Source organism: Loxodonta africana, chromosome 21 (assembly GCF_030014295.1).
Source record: "Loxodonta africana isolate mLoxAfr1 chromosome 21, mLoxAfr1.hap2, whole genome shotgun sequence".
Lineage (NCBI taxonomy): Eukaryota > Metazoa > Chordata > Mammalia > Proboscidea > Elephantidae > Loxodonta > Loxodonta africana.
Genome location: NC_087362.1, coordinates 44130297 through 44151911, shown reverse-complemented (window position 1 = coordinate 44151911; position 21615 = coordinate 44130297). Strand labels below are relative to the sequence as shown.

General features: G+C 50.8%; 1 protein-coding gene across 1 annotated transcript; it reads right to left on the bottom strand.

Moving 5' to 3' along the window:
• Positions 1–1025: 1025 nt before the first annotated feature.
• On the bottom strand, positions 1026–10102 carry IL34 (interleukin 34). Its single transcript, XM_003417073.2, has 5 exons — positions 8923–10102; positions 7993–8070; positions 7536–7697; positions 2870–2999; positions 1026–2588 (listed from the first exon to the last, which is right to left on the bottom strand). The coding sequence occupies exons 1-5, from the start codon at positions 9034–9036 to the stop codon at positions 2398–2400; spliced, it is 675 nt and encodes a 224-aa protein (XP_003417121.2). The 5' UTR covers positions 9037–10102; the 3' UTR covers positions 1026–2397.
• Between the last annotated feature and the right edge of the window lie 11513 nt (positions 10103–21615).

Below are 21615 nucleotides of genomic sequence, written 5' to 3'. Positions count from 1 at the left end.
GGCTTTGACTCTGTTGCCAGAGGAGAAGCCATCCTTGGGCGGTGCCCACCAAAGTCCTGGTCCTGTGCTGGCAGCAGGGGCTGGTAGGTGGGGGGGGGCCTCCACCTCCAGGATGGTTCCCGAGTCTAAGCAGGTCAGAGCACGTGAGACTAGGGCGAGCAGAGGGGTTCCTCAGGGTCCCAAAGACTTGGGCCACAGGGCAGGGGCCTCCCCAGGGTCAGGAGAGCAGGCTTTTCGTGGTCTCAATGGAACGGAACTGGTGTGAGGCTCCCGGCACCAGGCTTGAGCTCCTGGTAGTTCTTTGGGCTATGAGCTAAAGGAGGGCTAGGATCCAGGCAGCCAAGGAAGCCCCTGGGTGGACTGAGCCCATGGCTCACTGAGGGCTGGGAAGCAGGTACTGTTAAGTGTAGGTCATAGGGCAGCCCCACTGGGGTTTGCCCAGGTGGGCTGATGGTTTGAGGTGCAGGGTATGTGAGAAGGGGTGGGGGGGAGCACACTGGGGCCTTGCCCACTCCCCGTGGGGCATGACAGTTCTGAGGGTCTCATGAAGAAGAGCTGCCTCCCCCTCGGGGAGTGGGCACTGCCCACCCCTCTGCCCTGGCTCCAGAGGTGTAGGGGAGCCCTACGCTTTGGAGCTTCCCAAGGAAGAAGCAGGTATGCGCCCCGCCCCCTCCCTCCTCCAAGCCACCTGGGGCTGTACATACTCCACCCCCCATGACTCACTCCCCCACCCTCTCCTCAACTTAGCAACCACCTCGTAGGCCCACCCCCTCAGAATCCGAGCCAACCATCCGCACCATAGACTTTGGGAGACTTCTTTTCGTTCCTTTTATTTTTCATTTTGTACAGAAAAATATTCTTTTCAAATGGGTCTTTTGACTGAAGTAACTTTTCTGGTGCTGTTGTTAACCTGTTCCTTAATTTATTTTCCCACTCCAGTCCTCCCTTCCTGGTCCCTACTCACCTTCCCCGCCCCCACCCCCCCCAACCCCGGCCATCTCATCTGAACCGTTTTGTTTCTTTTCTTTCTGTCGGTTTTTGGATAAATTATCCTCTCCTCCCCACTACACCCCATCCTCCCCTTGATTTAAATAGTCACTGCTACAAGTAACAAATGCACTGTGAAGATTCCAGTATTAATAAAGTTGTACTGTAATTAACAGCCCTGCCTCTGCCTGGCTTCACTCAGCTGCTGCTCACCTGTCCCACCTGCCTCCCCTGTACCCCAGGGACCACCTGGCCCCAGCCCTTTCCCATCCCAGATCCTGGCCAGAGGGGCTCCTGGGAATCTTCAGGGGTGGAGGGACCAGGCACTGTGCCAGGACCTATGCCTTTGAAATGCCACTGCTCCATCCCTGCTGGGGGCTGGGAGGGAGCCTGGTCAGGAGTCACTGCCAGGAGAATCCTGACACCCCTGACCCCACCCATCCCTGTGAAGGAACAAGTTGAGGTGACATGGGCTGGGGCGGGGCTGTGAGGAACTCAAGCCCTAAATATCTGCCATACCATGCTCTCTGGCTAAGGCTTTGTCCATTCCAAATCCTCAAACCCAGACCCCGAAGGCCAAGAGTCTGGGAAGGACCAGCCCCAGCCCCCTCCACCCACCTTCTGCCCTTGGCCAGCGGGCCACTCAGTGAGGGCAGGGCAGGTGCCACAGAGGGTCTCCAAGCCCACCCCAGACTTACAGATGCAAAGCAAATCAAGCCAAACCAAACCGAAACGAAGCGGATGTTTAATAGAAAAAATAAAAGCAACTGGAAGAGCGCCCACTGTGGCAAGATGTGGCATTTGGCTCTGCCCTCTGCCCAGCACCCCTGCTCGGGAGGGGCTGGTTGTGGAGTCCCTACATTGTCCCCTGTCCCCACCTGCCCACCAGGCACAGCTGTCGCCTCTGCAGACCATGGGAGACATTCAGCACCTTCAGGAGTTCCTGGGTGGTGCAAATGGTCAACATGCTCTGGCTGCTAACCAAAAGTTAGAGGTTTGAGCCCACCCAGAGGTGCCTTGGAAGGCCTGGCGATCTACTTTAAAAAAATCAGCCATCAAAAATCTTATGGAGTGCAGTTCTACACTGACACACATGGAGGCGCCATGAGTTGGCATGAACTCCAGGGCAGCTAGCTCCTTCAGGCAAGGGGAGGTACTGAGGGTGCTGCCAGGGGGGACTGTGAACTCTGTCCTCATCCACCTTCAGGTTCCCCCAGCGCCCGACACTGCTGGTGAGACCATGATGGGTGCAAGCTGAGCCTTTCTCTGGCACTGAACCCCTCAAAGAAAAAAAGCCTTGCCAGGGTTCCTCTCCCAAAGCAGGCTGCCCCAGCAGAGTCTTAGGCCCAGCCTGACTTCTGTGTGCATGGAGGACCCCTCACTGCCCCCCCAGGGCCACCATGCAGGCCATCAGGGCAGGAGGCCTTCGTCCTGCGCCCTCACCTGCTCCACTGCGCCTGGGAAGCCCGGCAGGGAGGTGGAAGGCTGCTGGGGTGGAAGGTACAGCCGGGCGGCTGCATGCTGTGACGGAGGCTGTGGACCGCGGGGCTGAGGGCTTGGCACCTCACAGTCCTGCCAGATTTGGAGGGAGCTTTGCTTACCTGCAGAGAGCAGGAAAAAAAAAGAAAATAGTGCAGGGGTAGCCAAGTGTTTTCCCTTGGGAACACACAGCCCTGCCCCCACGCACAAGACCAAGCCACACTGCTAGTCCCTCTACCCAGGGCTGTATCAGTTTCCAGAAATGACCTGCAGTTCTGGGGAACAGAGGAAATTCCAGGAGATGCGGCTCTGCTGCAGGTTTGAACCCAGATGCCTGTCCTGCCCCCGCACCCCCCCCCGCCACCCCCCCCCCCAACACACCCATCCTCTCAGAGCTCCTTACAGCAAGAGCAGTACAGCAAGTCCATGACCCGGAAGCAGTTGTCCAGCAGGGCTTTGGGCCGCACCAGCTTCAGCCCGGGGGCACTCAGTAGGGACAGCACTGCCTCCACCTCAGGGCTGGCCTCCACATCCTGGAAAGAAGGACACCGTTAGGACCCACCAGCCAGGGAACAGGCAGGGACACATCACAGGAGAACCACGGAGGCTGCTGAGAATCATGGAAGAAGGACAAGATTTCCCATAGACAGAGGCAGAGCAGGGCCTGCGGCCAATATCTCACATTCTTCTTCCTATAGGTGCCAAGTTTCCTAGGAGCGTCCTAATAGACGCCACTCACCCAAGAACAATGCAAAGGCTTCTCTTTTTCCATCTTTGGACATATGACTGCAGGGCCAGAGCCAGGACAGGAGGAAGCTGGGGGCCTCTTTTCCGTTTTAGCTCAAGCATGGCCACAAGCCACAAGAGGAGCTCCCTGACCCTGGAGGAAACTGGCCTTCAAGAGGCAAAGCCCTCCGTCCACTCCCAAGAATAGGGGAAAGGATCTTAGCATGAGGGCACTGAGGAACCAGGTCCTACAGGCAGGGCCAGGCTCTGACTCCAAGCTCAGGCAGCTTCTCTTCACACAGTTAACAGGAGGAGCTCCTGGCCCATATGGTGGGGCAGAGCCACCGTACAAAGCATTGTGGGGAATGTGGAGCCTGCGCTGGGGGGAGGGAGGGCGTTTACCCAGGGAGGACCACCGTGAAAGCGGCAACAACCTGGCAAAGGCTGAGAAATACCCTGGAGGGCGCCTTAAAGCAACTTCCTTAACCTACCCTGCCAGGAAGCACCTGCAGGCCTTGAACTGGTTTGAGGGCGTGTTTTATACTACTACTTTGTTCCCTCCTCTCACTCCTGGTAGGTCTCACCTTTCCCACACTGAACCATGCCTCTGCCCATGGCAAGGGCCTGAGCGACCATCCCTGCTGCCTGGCCTGAGGTCCACAGTGCCACAGCTCAGCTGACCTGGCCGGTTCTCCCCAGGTGGGCAGTACCTCAGGTTTCTCCTTGAATGCCAACCCCTCTTCCTGTCCCCTGACTTAGCCCCTTTTCCTTCTTTCTCCCCTCTCTCTGCCTCTCCTGAGCTTCTCCATCTGGGAGGCAGGGTGGCTGCGGAGGGGCCTGGGGCCTAATCGGCTAAGATGTCTGGACTAGAAAGATCCACAGATTGGCTGGGGTTTGGGGGAACAGATTGAAGTTGGGAGGCCGGGCCACCCCTGGGGCCCAAATGGAGTCTGAGGAGGAAATGCAAGAGGGCTGCCTGAAGGTAGATCACAAGACCCTAAGGCAGCCTCCCCTCCCCTATGAGGTGTGGCTAGAGGGTGGGGGCAGGCAGAGCAGCCCCTCAGAAACTAGGTAAAGCAGGGACCCAGAGGCCCCGGGGCTCATGTGGCCAGCCAGGCAGAGCCGTTCTTCGACTTTAACTCTGGTGAATGAGGACGGTGGGTGGGAAAAGTGGCCCCTCTCCCATAGGCCAGTCCCAGAGAACCCAACTCTTCAGTAAATGTGTCCCCTCCCCACAAGAAGCCATAGCACTCCCAGGCCCCAGTGCCATCCACAGATCCTCGAAGTCAAGGACAACTGGGCTGGAGACCTCTTCCAAAAGCCTCTGACAGGAAAACAGTTTGGCAGTTCCTCAAAAAGTTAAACATAGAATTACTGTTCAAAAAAAGCCATAATCCCTTTCAGCAAGTTGTTACCAACTCAAGGCAGCCCCGTTTGTTAGAGCAGAACTGCTCCTTAGGGTTTTCTTGGCTGTAATTTTTATGGAAGCAGATTGCCAGGCCTTTCTTCCACATTTTTCCTGGGTGGGTTTGAACCACCAACGTCTAGGTTAGTAGTCTAGCACCAACCGTTTATGCCACTCAGGGACCAGAATTACCATATGACCTAGCAATTCCACTCTTGGATATGTACCCGAAGAACTGAAAGCAGGTTCTTGTCCACCAGTGTTCACTGCAGCAGTATTCACAATAGCCAAAAGGTAGAAGCAACCCAAGTGTCCATCAACACATAAATAGATAAACAAAGTGTAGTATATCCATACACCAAAAAAAGAACACAGAATAACCCTAAGAAAAAAACCAAACGTGTAGAGTCAGTTCCAACTCATGGTGACCTCATATGTTTCAGAGCAGAACTGTACTCCATAGGGTTTTTAATAGCTGTGATTTTTTGGAAGTAGATGCAAGCACTGATACATGCTACCACATGGATGAACCTTAAAAACATGGTAATGCTGAGTGAAACAAGCCAGACACAAAAGGACAAATACTGTGTGATCTCATTTATATGAAATACACAGAATAGGCAAATGCATAGAGACAGAAGGTAGGTTAGAGGTGACTAGGGGCTGGGAGGAGGAGGAATGGGATTTATTGCTTAATGCCTACAGAGTTTCTGCTGGGGTGCACAACACAGTGAATGTCATTAATGGTCTGAGTTGTACATTTAAAATATGGTTAAAATGGCAAATTTTGTTATAAACAATTTACCACAGTTACAAAAAAAAAAGCCTGTGCCAAACAGCTCCACCCACCAGGCAACAGGGAGGCTGGCTTGCTTCAGAGTCAGGAATCCAGCTCACTCACTCACCCCAAACCCTCCTGTCCAGCACTGCCCCCGGGGTCTCCAGGACTTTTTCTTGTTGTGTTTTCAAGAAATTTCAATGAAAGCCAGAAAACATGTGGAGCAAAAGCAATGCGGGTGCTCTGCTCCAGGCAGCAGTGTTGCCCCAGCCAGGAAGATGGGAGGTAGGATGACCTCATCGATTCAGAGGTTTAGAGCTGGGTACAATTTCAGGCCCCAACCAGCTCCTTCTCTTTAGAAGTGATGAGTCTGAAGCCCAGATGTGAAGTGTTCAAGGTCACACAACTAGAAGCAGGGCTGCAGCCAGACCCTGGATCCCACTACCTGGCCAGAGCCCCTCTATTATATCACAGCATCACTGGGTGACTTTGAAAGGAAAAGGGAAGTCTGAAAGGCGATTTTAACACAAATTAAGTCAATTCTAAAAGCTAGGCGTATTTGGAGAGGGTCATAGACTACTCACATCATTAAGGAGAAGAGAGATTTAAAAGCTGGTTAAAGACCAAACTTAATGGTCTGACTGAGACTAGAGGAATCCCGGCAGCCATGGTCCCCAGACCTTCTGTTGGCACAGGACAGGAACCATCCCCGAAGACAACTCATCAGACATGAAAGGGACTGGTCAGCGGGTGGGAGAGAGACGCTGATGAAGAGTGAGCTAATTATATCAGGTGGACACTTGAGATTGTGTTGGCAACTCTTGTCTGGAGGGGGGATGGGAGGATAGAGAGAGAGAGAAGCCGGCAAAATTGTCACGAAAAGAGAGACTGAAAGGGCTGACTCAAGAAGGGGAGAGCAAGTGGGAGTAGGGAGTGAGATGTATGTAAACTTATATGTGACAGACTGATTGGATTTGTAAACGTTCACTTGAAGCTTAATAAAAGTTAATAAAAAAAAAAAAAGCTGGTTAAATAGGAATAATAAAAAATATCCACAGGGACAATGTTTTAAAAAAGAGGACTTCAGGGTCTCAACAAGTCCCAGGCCCTGGTGGGTAGGGCAAGGCCCTCACAGTCCTCCTTCCCAAGGCCCCCGAACCTGGCTCTGGAGAGCCTCACAGAGGCAGAAACCAGGTCAGCTCCATCACCCGCCTGTCCCACAGGCACAAAAGAGCCACCAAGGAAATGATAGTGTCTGTTGACCTCTGCCAGGAACTGGAGACCCTCCCACTGCTCTGGCGGGGGAAAATTCTAGGCAGCTGCAAAAACAGTTGCTCATCCCTAAGCCCTTTTGCAGGCAGAGCTCGCAGTTGGTGTTTGAGGTTCTGGCAACGGAGCCTCTTTCGCAGAGGAGACCAAGCATCGGGCTGGGCAGGGGCAGCAGGTGGGTGTCTGAGGACAAGTGTGTACAGAGTCCTGAAAAGGGTTGCTGAGGGTGGGTAGCTGGGGGTGGAGAGGGGTCCCACAGCACACACATGGCATGTATCGACATACACTAATCCCGTCACCTGACTTTTGGGTAAACGACTTGGGGTTTTGGGGGGATACATACCCGCAAGAGTCCCTGGGTGGCACAATTGCTTAACACACCCAGCTACTAACTGAAAGTGTGGAGGTTGGACTCCACCCAGAGGCACCTCGGGATAGAGGCCTGGTGATCTACTTTTGAAAAATCAGCCATTGAAAATACCATGAAGCACAGTTCTACTCTGACACACGTGGGGTCGCCATGAGTCAGAACTGACTCAACAGCAACTTGTTTTCTATCCCTGAGGCCACTGAGCAGGCCGGTATCCAGAACCTCCCATTTTTTAGATGTAGAGACAAAGTCCAAGAGGTTCAGTGACGTGCCCAGTACCCCAGAAGGAGAGACATAACCAGGTCTCATGAGTATCTCCTGCTCCAGGCTAGCTCACCTCCCAGTTACATCCGCCTTCTTTTCCTTCCCGGGACTCCTTTTCCCACACCCTTCAAGACATGCTGGAACTTTCCATCTGTCCACCTCCTCCCTCACCACCCCTTGGCCACAGTTCTCCAACACACACACACACACACAGTGTGCACGCAGGCTTGCCTGCCCCACACCTCTGCATGGCTCACCATGAGGCCTTGCTGAATAGTGACCAGCAGCGTCTGGACCTCATCCAGGTACTTCCAGGATGGGTGGTTCTTGAGCAGCACATCCTGTACTGACTCAGTGGCACTGAGACTCACCAAGACCCACAGGTACCGCAGCTCCTGCTCACTCACCTGGGCCCTCTGCTGTGGGGACAGGAGAAATCATGGAAACCTCCAGGCACAGGCCTCTCTGCTCTGACCCACTTGCTTTGACACCGCACCACCCCCCCGCCCCAGGACTTGTCCCTGCCTAGGGAGCCAACCTGAGGGCTGCAGACGCACTGGAAGGGCCTGTCCACTGTGGACGGCAGGAAACCCTGGGCCTGGGCCTGGGCCAAGGGGCAGGGGAGCCCTTGGCAACATGACATGTGCCAAGACCAATGTGCCTCAGTGACGCCCCCATGTCCAGGGGTCTCCCGAGCCCAGAAGGGATCCTCACCAGCCTTGTGATGTTGGCAACTCGGAGCACCGCCTCATAAGGCACACTGATCCTGTAGTTGATGGGAAAGTTGTATTTCTGGGAAGGTGGAAAGGACAAAACTCGAGGTGAGAGGCAGAAATGGCTGAGACAGGCTCCTCCAACCTCCCAGACAAACTCTGATGCAGGAGGAGAGGCCCTGAGGACCAGCAGCCCTTCCATGGCAGAGCTGGCTGCCAACTGGGGGATGAAGACAGCTCTTTCCTCTGGGACACGGAAGGCCGGAACAAAATACTCAGTTCTTGTTATGGCTGAAGCTTCAGGCCAGGTGGTAAGAATGTATTACTTCAAGGAAGACTTACTTTCTTTTGCAGATGGTAAAAATGTTCTTAAAATTGATTGTGGTGATGGTTGCACATACCTGTGAATATACTAAAAGCCATTGTATTGTACACTTTAAATGGGCGAATTATATACTATGTGAATTCTATCTCAATAAAGCTTTTTTTTTAAGGAACCACTGAAATGTACAATTAAAAATGGCTAAAAAAAAGGGGGGGGGCGGGGAAGAGGGAGAAGAACTTACAGAGCCAGGCAGGCTTCTCCACCTTACAAAGGGAGCTGAACATTCCAATTTCTAGGCCTTTACCGCCCCTGCTAATAAGTGCCTGGGGTTCCCCAATCAATTCTGGAGTCCATTCCTGAGTCAGAGTGAGTGCCATGTGGAAGTGGGATCAAAGGTCAGAGCAGGTAGGAGATGGGGGAGGGCCTTGTTAAGTGCAGACAGACTGGGCGTGTGTACAGACCAGGTATGTGTACTGAAGGCAGAGAAAGGGCCATGATAAGCTCAGGGCTAACACAGGTCCAAGGGGGACCTGAGTGTTCCGGATACAATGCCAAATGAGCCCTGGGACTGGGGAACAGGGACACAGTTGGAGCTCAGGTGATTACCATGTACTGCAGCCGGTTTTTGTACTGCAGCTTGTCCCGCAGGTAGCCTGTGAAGGTGCACTCCTCTCCCTGGGTCAATGGCCACACCTCCAAGCCCTCGTTCCCCAAGGCCATGCCAAGGAGGATGCCGACATCTGTGGAGCACAGACAACAAGAGTGTGTGAGCAACACCGTGCACGTTGCCCCTCACCTGCAGAGCACAAAAAACAGTCACAACTTCCTCGGGTTACAAGCACTCATGGGAGAGGCAGTGACGGAGGCACAGAGCCCCAAGGAGCCCTTCTCACCAGGAGTGCTTTCCCAGGGGTCTGAGATGTCCAGCAGAGTCCCCCAGGCTCCTTCTCACTCCTGTCCCTGAGGCAGGCATGTCCCCCCTCCCATTCCTGCTCCCTGGGTGAGCACAGCCCCTCCACTCCTGTCCCCTGGATGAGCACAGCCCCCAATTCCTGTACCTGGGGCAGGCCTGGCCCCCCGACTCCTGTCCCTGAGGTGGGCATAGCCTCCATCAGCCCTGCATCTAGGAAGTGACATGTTTTCAAATCCTGTAGCTGGACTTCCCATCCAGGGATTCAGGAGGCATGGCTTCTAGTTCCAACTTTACAAATGACTCTATTGACCCAAGCCATTTTCTTCCCTGCTCTACCTGACTACTAGCATCTCTCTCAGTTAAATGTTCCAGATGATTCAGAACAGCCCTTCCAGCTGGCTCATTCTGGGTTGCTGAGGGAATGGGTCTCACACAAGCTGTTTCCCTCTCCCTGCCCCATCCTGAACTATTACCAGCCTTTACCACTGGGAGTCGCTGTGACTCCAAAAACAGCCTTTGTGATTTCTAAGGAGCCCAAGGGAATTGGAAAGACAAAAAAATATGAGAGAATTTGCAACAAATACAGGACAAGGGCTAAGTTGACAAAGGGCAGAGAGAACAAAATATCAATAGGCAAGAGACGCATCCAAAAAATCAACCTCACTAGTAAAAAAGATACACGAAGTAAAATTAAATCAGACGTCATGGACGATGTTTTATTTCATTTTAACAATACTTGACACTGGCAGCGTAAGTGGGCAGGTGCTCTCATCCTGGAAAGCAACTTGGCAATTTTTGTTATTAATGGACTTAGTAATGTCCACACCCTTTGATTCGCTAAGCCTTAAAAATGTCTACACCCTTTCGCCTACTAAACTTACTTCTAGGAACAAATCTTAAGACGAAAAAGAGACGGACATAGTTAAAAGTCTTATGGACAAAGACTTACACTGAGGCATTATTTTATAATAGGGAAAACCTGTCAATGACCTACATGCTCAGTAATCAAGAATGTGGTCAATAAAAACCACATTGTTAAAGAATGTTTATGATAGGCTTATATGAAGGAGATAAACTTCTGATATGCTTAGTAAAGTTTTTTTTTTTTTAAAGCATGCTTCAACACCCTGTATCTGCATACATGGCTTGAATTCTGTTAAATATATACATGGGCACATAGAAAATGTGGCAGAAAGAAATGCTCTACATCTCTGGAGATGTTTATATTCTTCATATTTTTCAGAACATTTTTATGTGCTACAATCAATATTTATTATTGCTATAGCCCAAAGCAATAATTATTCTTTTTTTATACAAAAATAGAACAATAATGCTAACATTGTGAATGTACTAAATGCCAGTGAATTGCAGACTTTAAAGTGGTTAATTTTATGTTCTGTGAATTTTGCCTCAATTAAAAAATAATTAGATGAATAAAACAGTTGGGAGCTCCCAGGAGGAGCCAGGGAGGCTGAGTCATCGCCCTGGCCCACCCCTGTCTTTGTGAGTGGGAACTACTGACTGGACTTTTCCCATTCACTTCCCTGGCACTTCTCCTAGCCTGGGCCACACTACCTGTCCACCGTCACTTCCCCTGCTTCCTTCTCTGAACACACCCTGCTCAGTCCTCCCCACCACAGCCTTTGTTCCTGCTGGGCCCCTCACCAGGAACACCCTCACCTAACTCAAATCCCCAGGTCTACTTGAGCCCTGTGCCCGTATGGATTCCAGCTGGCCAGCCCATCCCCTTCGAGGAATCCTGGCAATCACGCTTTTTGCAAGGTTGCAAGTTTGCAAGATCTTGGAAGGCAGGACCATGTCTCCCATTTCGTTCCCCTCTTTCCCTCAGTGCCCCACATAGTATCGGGACAAGGGAACAGATAAATGCGAGAGAACCTGCGTTTTCTCGTTCCACTTCTGGTTACTTGTATCTTATCTCCAAGTCATACACCCTCTGAGTTTGGTACCCCTGCAGATCAAGACTATTCCTGCCTCTGGGCTTTTGCTGATGCTTTGCCCCCATGCCCTGGGCATCCTCTCACACTGCTGACCTCCTTAGAGCCCTTGCCCAAGACTCCCCTCCCCAGGGTCTCCCTTGCCCTCATGGCCCGCACTTATGTCTCCAGCACCATCTACTGACATGCATCCAAAACCCCCGGAGAGGCACCAATAGCCACACCCACCCCAGGGTGTCTGATTCGGAGGTCTGGGGTCTGGGGCCCGAGAATTTGCATTTCTAATAAGTTCCTAGGTGAAGTTGGTGGTGCTGCTCGTCAGGGGACCACACTTTGAGCACCACTGACCTAGAGTGATGATTCCAAGAGCCACATCTGGTCCACAGAGAATTCACACAGAAATCCCAATTTCCATCTTTTCTTTAAAATCACTGTCTCCACCCTGGGTCTTCCTTCCCATATGGAAGTCACCGAACAGCCCAAAGCACCCACTGCAGTCCACTCTACTGCCACATGCTACCCCTGCTGCCCTTGTCTGTGGCCCTGGCCTGGGGACTCCGGGGTGCCGCCTTGTAGCCAGGGGCTGTACCCTAGAGCAAGCGATGCCTCCCAGCCTGGCCCTGGTGGGCACACCACTGCCTCAGAAGCCCTCCATCACGGATGATCAGTCTTCCCCAAACTGGGCAGCCTTTCTCCAAGTCAGCAACCCTAGTACCATTTCTAATTTTAAGCTTCTTTTCCGCTGCCTCCAACACTTATCTCTCTGCTTTTAATTTTGCTCCATTATAGTGAGGAAGGGGCAGAGGGGACCTGGATACACCTCTCCCACATGTCCTGGGACCCTGATACTCTCACAAGGCCCCCTCCCTGGCTGGCCACACTCAAGGAAACAGGGAATCCTCTCCCTGCCCACCTCTGCTCTCACAGTACTTACAGTGCCAACAAGTCTGAGAAGGTGAGATGCTGCCACCTGTCCCAGCCCCATGACCACCTGTTAGCTGTGCCCACCCAGCCTAAGACCCATCCACCCAGCACGCCTGTCTGGGAGCCTGGGGTCAGCTGGAGACAGGGCAGGGGGCAGAGAAACAGGCCAACAAACAAGTGACCAGTTGTGGGCTGCATGGCCACAGCCTCAGGGCCACTCCTCACCCCCAGACTCTGCTCCTGGGGGGCCACACAGCCAGTGAGGCTCCGGACCCCAGAAAGGGGGTTCGTCTTGCCCCTCTTCCTCTCCAGAAGTAAGAGACCCGCACAGACAGAACAGGAGGCTGAAAAAAGATCAAGGTAGATAAGGAGCTGCCTTCCTAGCTGGGGTGGGGTGGTACACACAAATGAGGGTCACCCACTGCCCCTACCCCAGCAGAGGCCAATCCTAAGCCAGCCCTTTTCCAGCCCCTCTGGTGGCCCCTGCCCTTGATCTGTAACTCCTCCCTCTCCCTTGCCCCCCTCCCCAGTCTTTACAAGTTCAAAGATCCTGCCTTCTCACGTCTACATTCCTTTGCATTCTCTCCTCCACCTCCAGAACTGACCCTTGTTCCCTCCTGCCCACACCTTTGCAACAGCGACTCCTACAAGCACCAGCGGCTTGATCTTCCAGAAGCAGGGTAACTTCCAATCACATCCCTACCCCAGCTCAAGAACCTTCCAGGGCTCCCTATTACCTAGGGAATTATGTACATACTCCTCACCCTGGCACTCAAGGCCTTGGCAATCTGGGCCCAAGCCAGCTCTCCAGCCAAGCCTCCCTCTGTCCGACCACTGGGCCTTTGCCCACACTGTTTCCTCTACCTGGAACAGTGTCCTTGCCACCCTACGTCTGTCTACCCATATGAACCCTGCCCCACCTTTGAAACCGTTCCAGGTGGTGCCTCTCCTGGGCTGTCCACGCCCCCCTCCCACCACCCTAAGGACCTTGAGGCCTCCAGAACACAGGGTCTGGGTCCTTCCATCCGATCTGAGTGCCCTGACCCTTTGCCATATCCCCACCAGGGCCAGGTATGGGGAACAGAGGAAGAAGACAGACAAGGTCCTTGTTGTCATGGCAGTGACTTTCCAGTGGGCATGTGGGAGGCACCAGAAAAATGTGCTGAATTCAACTCAAATTGAATCTTGGAGTCTGAGGGGATCTTGATCTGGCCTCTCACCCAGAAGGCTTGAGAAGCTTCCAGATCCCTTCTTTTAAATTCTCATTTTCAAGGTATTTTTCTTTTTACCAACAACACTTATCTCTCTGCTTTTAATTTTTCTCCACTGTAGGGAGAAGGGGGCAGAGGGGACCTGGATACACCTCTCCCACATGTCCCAGGGCCCTGACACTCTCACAAGGCCCCCTTCCTGGCTGGCCACACCCAAGGATACAGGGAATCCTCTCTCTGTCCACCTCTGCTCTCACAGTACAGTGCCAACAAGTCTGAGAAGGTGAGATGACCACCCTGTTGGCTGTGCCCACCCAGTGTAAGACCCACCCACCCAGCATGCCTGTCTGGGACCCTGGCGTCAGCTGGAGACAGCACAGGGGGCAGGCGTCCCAGAGGAAGGCTGCAGTTAAGCTGGGAAGCATCTCAACTTCTCAACAGCAAGAATGCCCCGGTTGTCATGGTGATGGCAGAGCCCAGCTCTGGGCCAAGGCCTCCTGGGGCTGGTCCTCATGGACACCCAGTACTCACAGTGCAGCCAAGCATGTCCCCGGGGCATGATGGTGCGTTGGGTCCCTCAGAGAGCAGAGGCAGCTGTCGCCGACGCTGGGTCCACAGAGGTCCAAGTGGGGGCTACATGGCCTCGGGTCAGCAAAGGTGGCCACAGAGGAGGAGCTGAGCGTCTGGGCAGGTGCTTCTTGGGCCAGCACCCCACCCTTATCTGCCGGGCAGTGAGGAGGGCAGGCAGGGGGCAGCGGCTGCCAGTCCCATCACAGCCCAGGAACAGGTCTGAGACAAGCGGCCTTGGGGTCTTCCCTCCCGAGAAGCAGAGTCCCCTGCAGGCCCCTTGGAATCTGGGGCTGGATTGCGATTCCTCCTCTGCAGCTGCTCAGTGTGAGAAATCTGGCTCTGGGGAGAGAGGAGGAGAGAAACCGATTATGTAAGAACAGAGCTGCCACTCAGCCATCTCAGCTCACGAGGAGAACCTGCTGTGCACTGGGCACCCACAGCCTCCCCGGTGCCAACGGGGAAGGCCAGGGGTGCCAGCCCACCCTGGCAGCCTGGCTACTCAGGGTCACAGCCTCACAAGCGAGAGGTGACTTTAGAACAGCAAGACTGCAGCACCAGCCCAGAAGTGAGTTATGATGACACGGGATGGGACAGAACAAAAGGAGGATCCAGGAATGAATGAGCTGTGCAGGTTAAATCAAGGGAAATTTCTCGAAGGAGGTGAGTTAAAGGGTAAAGTACATGAGCCCTGGTGGCGCAATGGTTAATAGCTCGGCTGCTAACTAAAAGGCCAGTTGTTCTCGGGCCCGCCCAGGAGCTCCATGGGAGAAAGACCCGGTGATATGCTCCCGTAAAGATTATGGGTTCCTGTAAAGAAACTCTACGGGGCAGCTCTACTCTGTTTTATAAAGTCGCTATGAGTCACAATCGACTCGACGGTACCTAACAACAAGGTCAGTGACTCAGGCTGTAGGGCAGGTTTAAAAAGCAGAAGTGGACCACTCACCCTTCCATCCACCTTCAGGCTTAGTCCTACCCTCATATTATCCCAAATCTGCTCTCCCTATTAATAGGGTTGCCAGACAAAATACTGGGACACCCAGTTAATTTTGAATTTCAGATAAACAACAAATACTTTTAGTATAAATATGTCACAAATAGTTTTTCAGTATAAGTATATCCTAAATAGTGCATGGGCAATACTTATACTGAAAAGCTATTTCTTGTTTACTGCAATTCAAAATTAACCATTTGTCCTGTATTTTTCTTGCTAAATCTGGCAACCCTATGATAATAATGAAGGTAGCTCTTTCTGAGTTCTCATTACTATATGTTAGGCCCAGGGCTAAGGCCTTTACGTTTGTTGAATCCTCACAAAAATTTTATGGGACCATAAAATCTCATTTTATCAATGAGAAATCGAGGCCCAGAAAGGGTAAGAGACTTGTCCACGGTCACACAGTTTATAGAAAGTGCAGCAGGAATTCAAACCCGGCCTGCTGGATGGAGACCACCCACATGCCCACAGGAGTCCAGGAGCTTTTACCAGCCAGGCACTGGGCTCAGCACTCACACACAGTCATCTCATCTATCCCTCACTTGACTCTGCATGATACAGACCATTGTCCTCATGTAACAGATGGGGAAACTGCAGCTCAGAGAGGTTATGTAGGCTAGCAGCAAAGCCAGCTCTGAAATTCAGTCTCTGACTTGTCTCTGTTCCATCCCTCTCCCCTTTCCTTCTGGTTGGGGGAAATGGCCACAGGTAGATGGCATAAAAGGAAAGTAGGTATGATTTGGGGGTCTTCTCCACTGTGGTATCCATGGCATCCCCCATAGAATGCACCAGAAGTGCTGGCCCTGACCCTCAGGGGTTCCAGCACAGGCAAGCAGAGCCTTACCCAGAGAACACAGGTGTGTTTGCACTTACTGCCTGTGTGAAGTCAACCCGGAATCAGTCAGTATCTGGACAGGGCAGGAGGGCTCTCAGCCTAAGCCACCACCTGCTGCTCCTCCTCCCCTCGTCTCTCCCTGTGATTTCCCTGTTACAGTTTCACTAGGAACACGAACTTAACTTTAACTTTTTGTTGTACTTAGTATTTTGTTTTTCTTGGTTTTGTTGTTGTGGTTGCATTCTGTCGAGTTGGTTCCGAGTCACAGCGACCTCACATGACAGAGTAGAACTGCCCCATAGGGTTTTCTTGGCTGTAATCTTCACAGAAGCAGATCGCTAGGTCTTTCTCCCACGGAGCTGCTAGATAGGTTTAAACTACCAATCTTCTGGTTAGCAGTTGAGCACTTATCCTAGGCACCACCAGGGCTCCTTTTTATTGAGGTATAATTTACACGTAGTAAAATTTACCTTTTTAGCATATAATTCTAGGAGTTTTGACAAATGCATTCAGTCACATAACTACTACAATAATCAAGATATAAAACGTTGCCATCCCAATCAAAAAATGGGCAAGGGACTTGAATAGGCATTTTTCCAAAGAAGATATGCAAATGGCCAATAAGCACATGAAAACATGTTCGACACCATTAGTTGCTAGGGAAACACACTTCACACCCACTATAATAAAGAAAAATGGGTATTGGTGAGTGTCTTAGGCTAGGTTCTCTAGGGAAGCAAAAACAGTGAAGAGTGTATATATAGAGAGAGAGACAGAAAGAGATTTATCTAAAGGAAATGGCTCATGAGGTTGTACAGGCTGGCAAGTCCCAAGCCTGTGGCTTAGGTGTCAGGCAGAAGGCTTTTCCTGACTCACATAGCTGCAGAGAGTGATGAATCCAAGATCAGCAGGTAAAACAGCAGGCTGCTCGCTCACAGGCCGAGGAGGCCAATGAATCCCAAGATCGGCAGGTAATGCCACAGGCTCAGGTCCCAAGAACCAGAGGTCAGATGATGACATGCCAGATGCAGGATCCAGAGCTAGCAAAAGCCAGCAAGCTTTGCCAGAACATCCATATATATTGGATGCAGACCACACTCCTGAGGAAACTTCCCTTTCAACTGATTGGCTGATTATCTCAGATCATATCATGGAGGTAATTACATTATATCACAAAATGGAGGATAACTACATCATTACATAACTGCCAAATGACACCATTACATAACTGGCAAACTACTTCATTACATAACTGCCAAACCACTGTGAATCATGGCCCATCCAAGTTGACACACAACCTTAACCATCACAGTGAGGATGTAGAGAAATTCAAACCCTTGTATATTGCTGGTAGGAATGTAAAATGGTACCAAACAAAAACCAAATCCATTGCCATCATGTTGATTCCAGCTCACAACAACCCTATAAGACAGAGTAGAACTGCCCCATAGGGTTTCCAAGGCTGTAAATCTTTACGGAAGCAGACAGCCACATCTTTCTCCCACAGAGCAGCTGGCGGGCTTGGACTACCATCCTTTCAGTTAGCAGCCAAGTGTTTAGCCACTGCACCATCAGGACTCCTTGTAAAATGGTGCAACCACTGTGGCTGCTTAGTGGTTCCTAAACAAGTTAAAAACATAGAATTATCATAGGAACCTGCAATTCCATTCTTAGGTCAATAATCAAGAGAAATGAAAATAGGAATTCAAACAAATGTATGCACATACATGTTCACAGCAGCACTATTCACAATAGTCAAAAGGTGGAAACAACCCAAAAGGCTATCAACAGATGAATGGATAAACAAATCATGCTATTACAATGGACTATTATTTGGTAATACAAAGGAATTAAGTGTTGAGATATGCTACAAGGTTTCCTGGTCCTCCACTGGTAGCTGTGTCCCTGGGCTCTGCTGTGCACAGGACCATGGATCCCACAGTCGGAGCCTCCCGCCCCCCATTCACACCCAGAATTGAGTGCTTTGGCGTGTCAATAACCCACAAAACTCTCTCCACAACCTCCTCGGTCCAAAATCTCCCAGGATGCCTCCACTCCATGCTGAACCCCACCACGCACCCTGGACCACCAGACCCTGATGGAGAAGCCAAGACAGTGACAGATGAGGTCACAGTCACTGTCATGCCACACCAGAATCCTGAACCTGGGTACCATCAGTGGTCCCACCGCTTGAGCCTCACTGAAACCCCAGAAATGGGGAGAATGTGTGAAAGCCTGAGGGGTGTGCAAAGTGAGAGTCACCTGATAGCACAGGAGCCAAGCATGGGGGGCAGCGGGAGCCTACCTGCAGCTAGGAAACCAGGCCTGCTCACAGAGGACAGACACAGACACTCCCCAAAACCTCAGGGTCACTCCCAGCCAAATGAGGCCCAATCATTCCTGGGAGGGCCCAGGGCATCTCTCTCTCTCTTTCAGGGGTAGGGGTGGGGGTGAATGAAGAGTTTCAAATATGGCCCCCCAAGACAGTCATTGGGAAGCTCATACAGGAAAAAGTAGTGCAAAAAAGTAAAAGTTTGGGGAGAGCAAGCTAGCTGAAAGCAAATGTAGAAGTAAACAACACGTGAAGAAAGGAGGTAAGGAAGACTATGCAACCTAGAGAAGAAAAACAACCTTATCAACAGAAGACACCGGGACCAACTAAGTCACAATCAAGGACTTATCAATACTAACCAAACAGGCTCAAAGAGCTCCAACATGTACAAAAGAAGGGACACTAAAACTCAGCTTTGCTCGGAGTCATAACCAGAGCCAACTGGGTCATATGTCACAGACTGGGAAGCAGTGGGTTGCAGCAGCTCACCCAGGCTTACTCCCAGGTCCTAGAGATGTTGCTAACTCAGTCATACATTGCAGACTGGGACTAGGAAGTGATTCAGTGAGCTAGGAAGCAGTGGGCTGCGGCAGCTCGCCTGGGCTTACTCTCAGTTCACTCCTGACCCAACACATGTTGCTTTGGCCATACGTTGGGAGCTAAGGGATAATAAGCCTTGTGCTCAAGAGACGTGACAGAGATCCACAAGAGATTCTCCGAGATCGAGGCTGATCTGACATCCGAGGTATCGACAACGGCATAGTCAAGAGTTGCCCCGGACCAGAAAACAACAATGCCCGAAGAGCGTCCTCATTTGCCATAAGCTTGCTTGCTTTCCGTCTCCTTCTCCCTGGTGAATTGAGATCTCTGGCATCCAGGGTAGCCAAGAACCTGTGTGCCTAATAACTAATAAAGACATTGTGGAAAGACACAAATTGTTTGGAGTAGTCATTGCGACTCCCTCCTCACGACAAAGTTGGCACGTTATTCTACAAGATTCAGTGGTGAACAGCATCTTCAAAGGCAGAGCAAGTAACCAGTACTAGGAGGACAAGGAGTCAGCAGGGTTCAGGTGTATGGGGAGGGAGGGGGTGAAACAGATACACCATCCATGGTAGGAAGTCAACAGATAAAAAAGCAGCCACATAGGCCTGTTATTCAGACATAGCAAAGTCAATACAAAAAATAAATAAATAAAACTTTTTTAAAAAGTTGTAAGTCTTGTGTCTGGGGAGCAGAAAATGGGGAGAAGTGAACAGGTAAAGCCAGCTGTTTTTTTTTTTTTTTTTTTTTTACTACGTAAATGGCATTTGGACATAATACGATGTCTTAACACTTTTTTTTTCATTGTGCCTTAAGTGAAAGTTTACTAATCACGTCAGTCCCTCATACAAAAACTTATACTCTCCCCCTAACGAGACAGCACATTCCTCCTCTCCACCCCGTAATCCCATGTCCATTCAGCCAGCTCCTGTCCCCCTCTTCCTTCCCATCTTGCCTCCAGACAGGAGGTGTCCACATAGTCTCATGTGTCTACTCCAGCCAAGAAGCTTCCTCCTCATCGGTATCTGTTTTATAATCCAGTCCAATCCCTGTCTGAAGAGTTGGCTTCAGGAATGGTTCCAGTCTTGGAGCCAGCTGGTTTTTATCACCCCATATTGAATTATTTGATTCTTTAATTTAGGTGCAGCTATAACTTTGATAAATCATAAAAATGAAGTTTAGGGAGAGGAATTTCTGCATGGGGTCCATGACGCATGTTTATCTTGGTTGGGCTGCAAGGACCCGCTCACCCTGGGACTTCAGTGGTCTCTCCTTTCCGAAGTACCTGCTTTGGCTCCTCTTCCCTGCCTAGGAACCAAAACCACTCCCCCTACCCAGGCAGGGAGCAATGGGACCCAGACTGGAATCCTACACCCCAGGCCTGAAGAGGAGATGCAATTTAATGTTCAGCACACACACAAGCCAGTGAAAGACCCCCAAGAGCCTACTCTATCAGTTAGCTGTGTAACAAACCAATCCAAATTTTAGTTGCTGTAAACATCAATTATTTATTATTTTTCATTAGTCCACAGGTTGGATGGGAGGCTCTGCTGATCTAGGCTGGGCTTGCTCATGTGGTTGGCTGGCATGGGGCAGGGTGGTCCCAACTGGGGTGACTCATCCTCCAGCAGGCTAGCCTGGGCTTGTTCTCCTGGCAGAGGCAGGGTCCCAAGAAAGAGAGTGAAAGTATCAAGGCCTCAGGCTCAGAATAATCACATCACTTCCTTCACATTCTATTGGTTAAAGCAGATTCAAGAGGTGGAAGAATAGACTACGTCTTTCGGTGCAACCAGGTGCTGTTGAGGCAATTCTGACTCATGGTGACCCCATGAGTGTCAGAGCCGAATTGATCTCTACAGGTTTTTCAGTGGCTGATTTTTCAGAAACAGATCACCAGATCTTTCTTCCGAGGACTTCTGGGTGGACTCAGACCTCCAATCTTTCAGTCAGAATATAAGAGCGTTAATCATTTGCACCACCCAGGGACTTCTCTCAGTGGAAGGAGTTGCAAAATATCATTGAAAAGTGCATAGACGGGGGAGGTGTGAAGAACTGGGGCCACTTTTGCAACCAATCCATTACATCCACCCAGAGCATTCTTGTCCCCATGGTGGCCAGGCCTGACCTAACAGGCCCAAGGGACAGAGCACTGGATCACCTGCTCCAGCCTTACCACTTCTCTGTAAACAGGGCAGAGCCAGAAGAAGGGCCTCAGAGCCATTCCATACAACTCCCACATCCTAGAGATAAGGACACAGGGGCTCACGGGGAAGAGAGCTGGTACAAGTCCACACAGCCATCAGGCCACGAACCCCATTCTCTTCCTGTGAATCAAGCCACTCTGCCCTTTAGAAAGCGAGAAGATGAAGTCTTGATACATGCTCCGATATGGACGGAGCTGGAAGACATTTTGCTGAGTGAAATAAGTCAATCATAAAAGAACAAATATTGTATGATCTTACTTATATAAAAAGACAAGAAAAAGCAAATGTATAGAAAACAAAATTTATTAGTGGTTACCAGGGGCGGGAGAAAGGGGGAAAGGGAGGGTTAATGGTGATGGAAATATCGTGTTGATTAAGGGTAGGGTTGCATAGCTGATTCCTGTAATTGCTGTCACTAAGTTGTACACGTGTAAAAAGTTGTGTGATAGATATATTTATAAAAACGACAAAAAAAAAAAAGAGCTGCTGAGGCTGCTTATGTACAACCAAAAACCTCATGGGATTTGGTTCTTTGGTTTGGAGGTTTAGGGTCATGGTTTCATGGGACATCCCAGTTAATTGGCCAAATAACACATTCAGTGCTTTTTTCTACCTCCTAGTTTGATGCTTACTGCCTGGGTCTTAAAAGCTTACAAGTGGTCATTCAAGGCACAACAACTGGTCTGTGTTCACCTGGAGCAAAACAGGAAGGAGGAGAGTCAGCAAGAGGAGGAGGATATGGAATGTGTGGCTAATTGCCTCCATAAACAACTGCCTCTTTTGCCATGAAACCAAAAGAACTGAATGATGCCCAG

Coding starts and splice junctions, on each gene's coding strand:
- IL34 (XM_003417073.2), bottom strand. CDS start 9,036: ATGGCCTTGGGGAACGAGGGCTTGGAGGTGTGGCCATTGACCCAGGGA. Junction 7,698..7,992: donor TTGCCAACATCACAAGGCTG/GTGAGGATCCCT, acceptor CTGTCCCCACAG/CAGAGGGCCCAGGTGAGTGA. Junction 2,589..2,869: donor CTTGCTGTACTGCTCTTGCT/GTAAGGAGCTCT, acceptor TGCTCTCTGCAG/GTAAGCAAAGCTCCCTCCAA.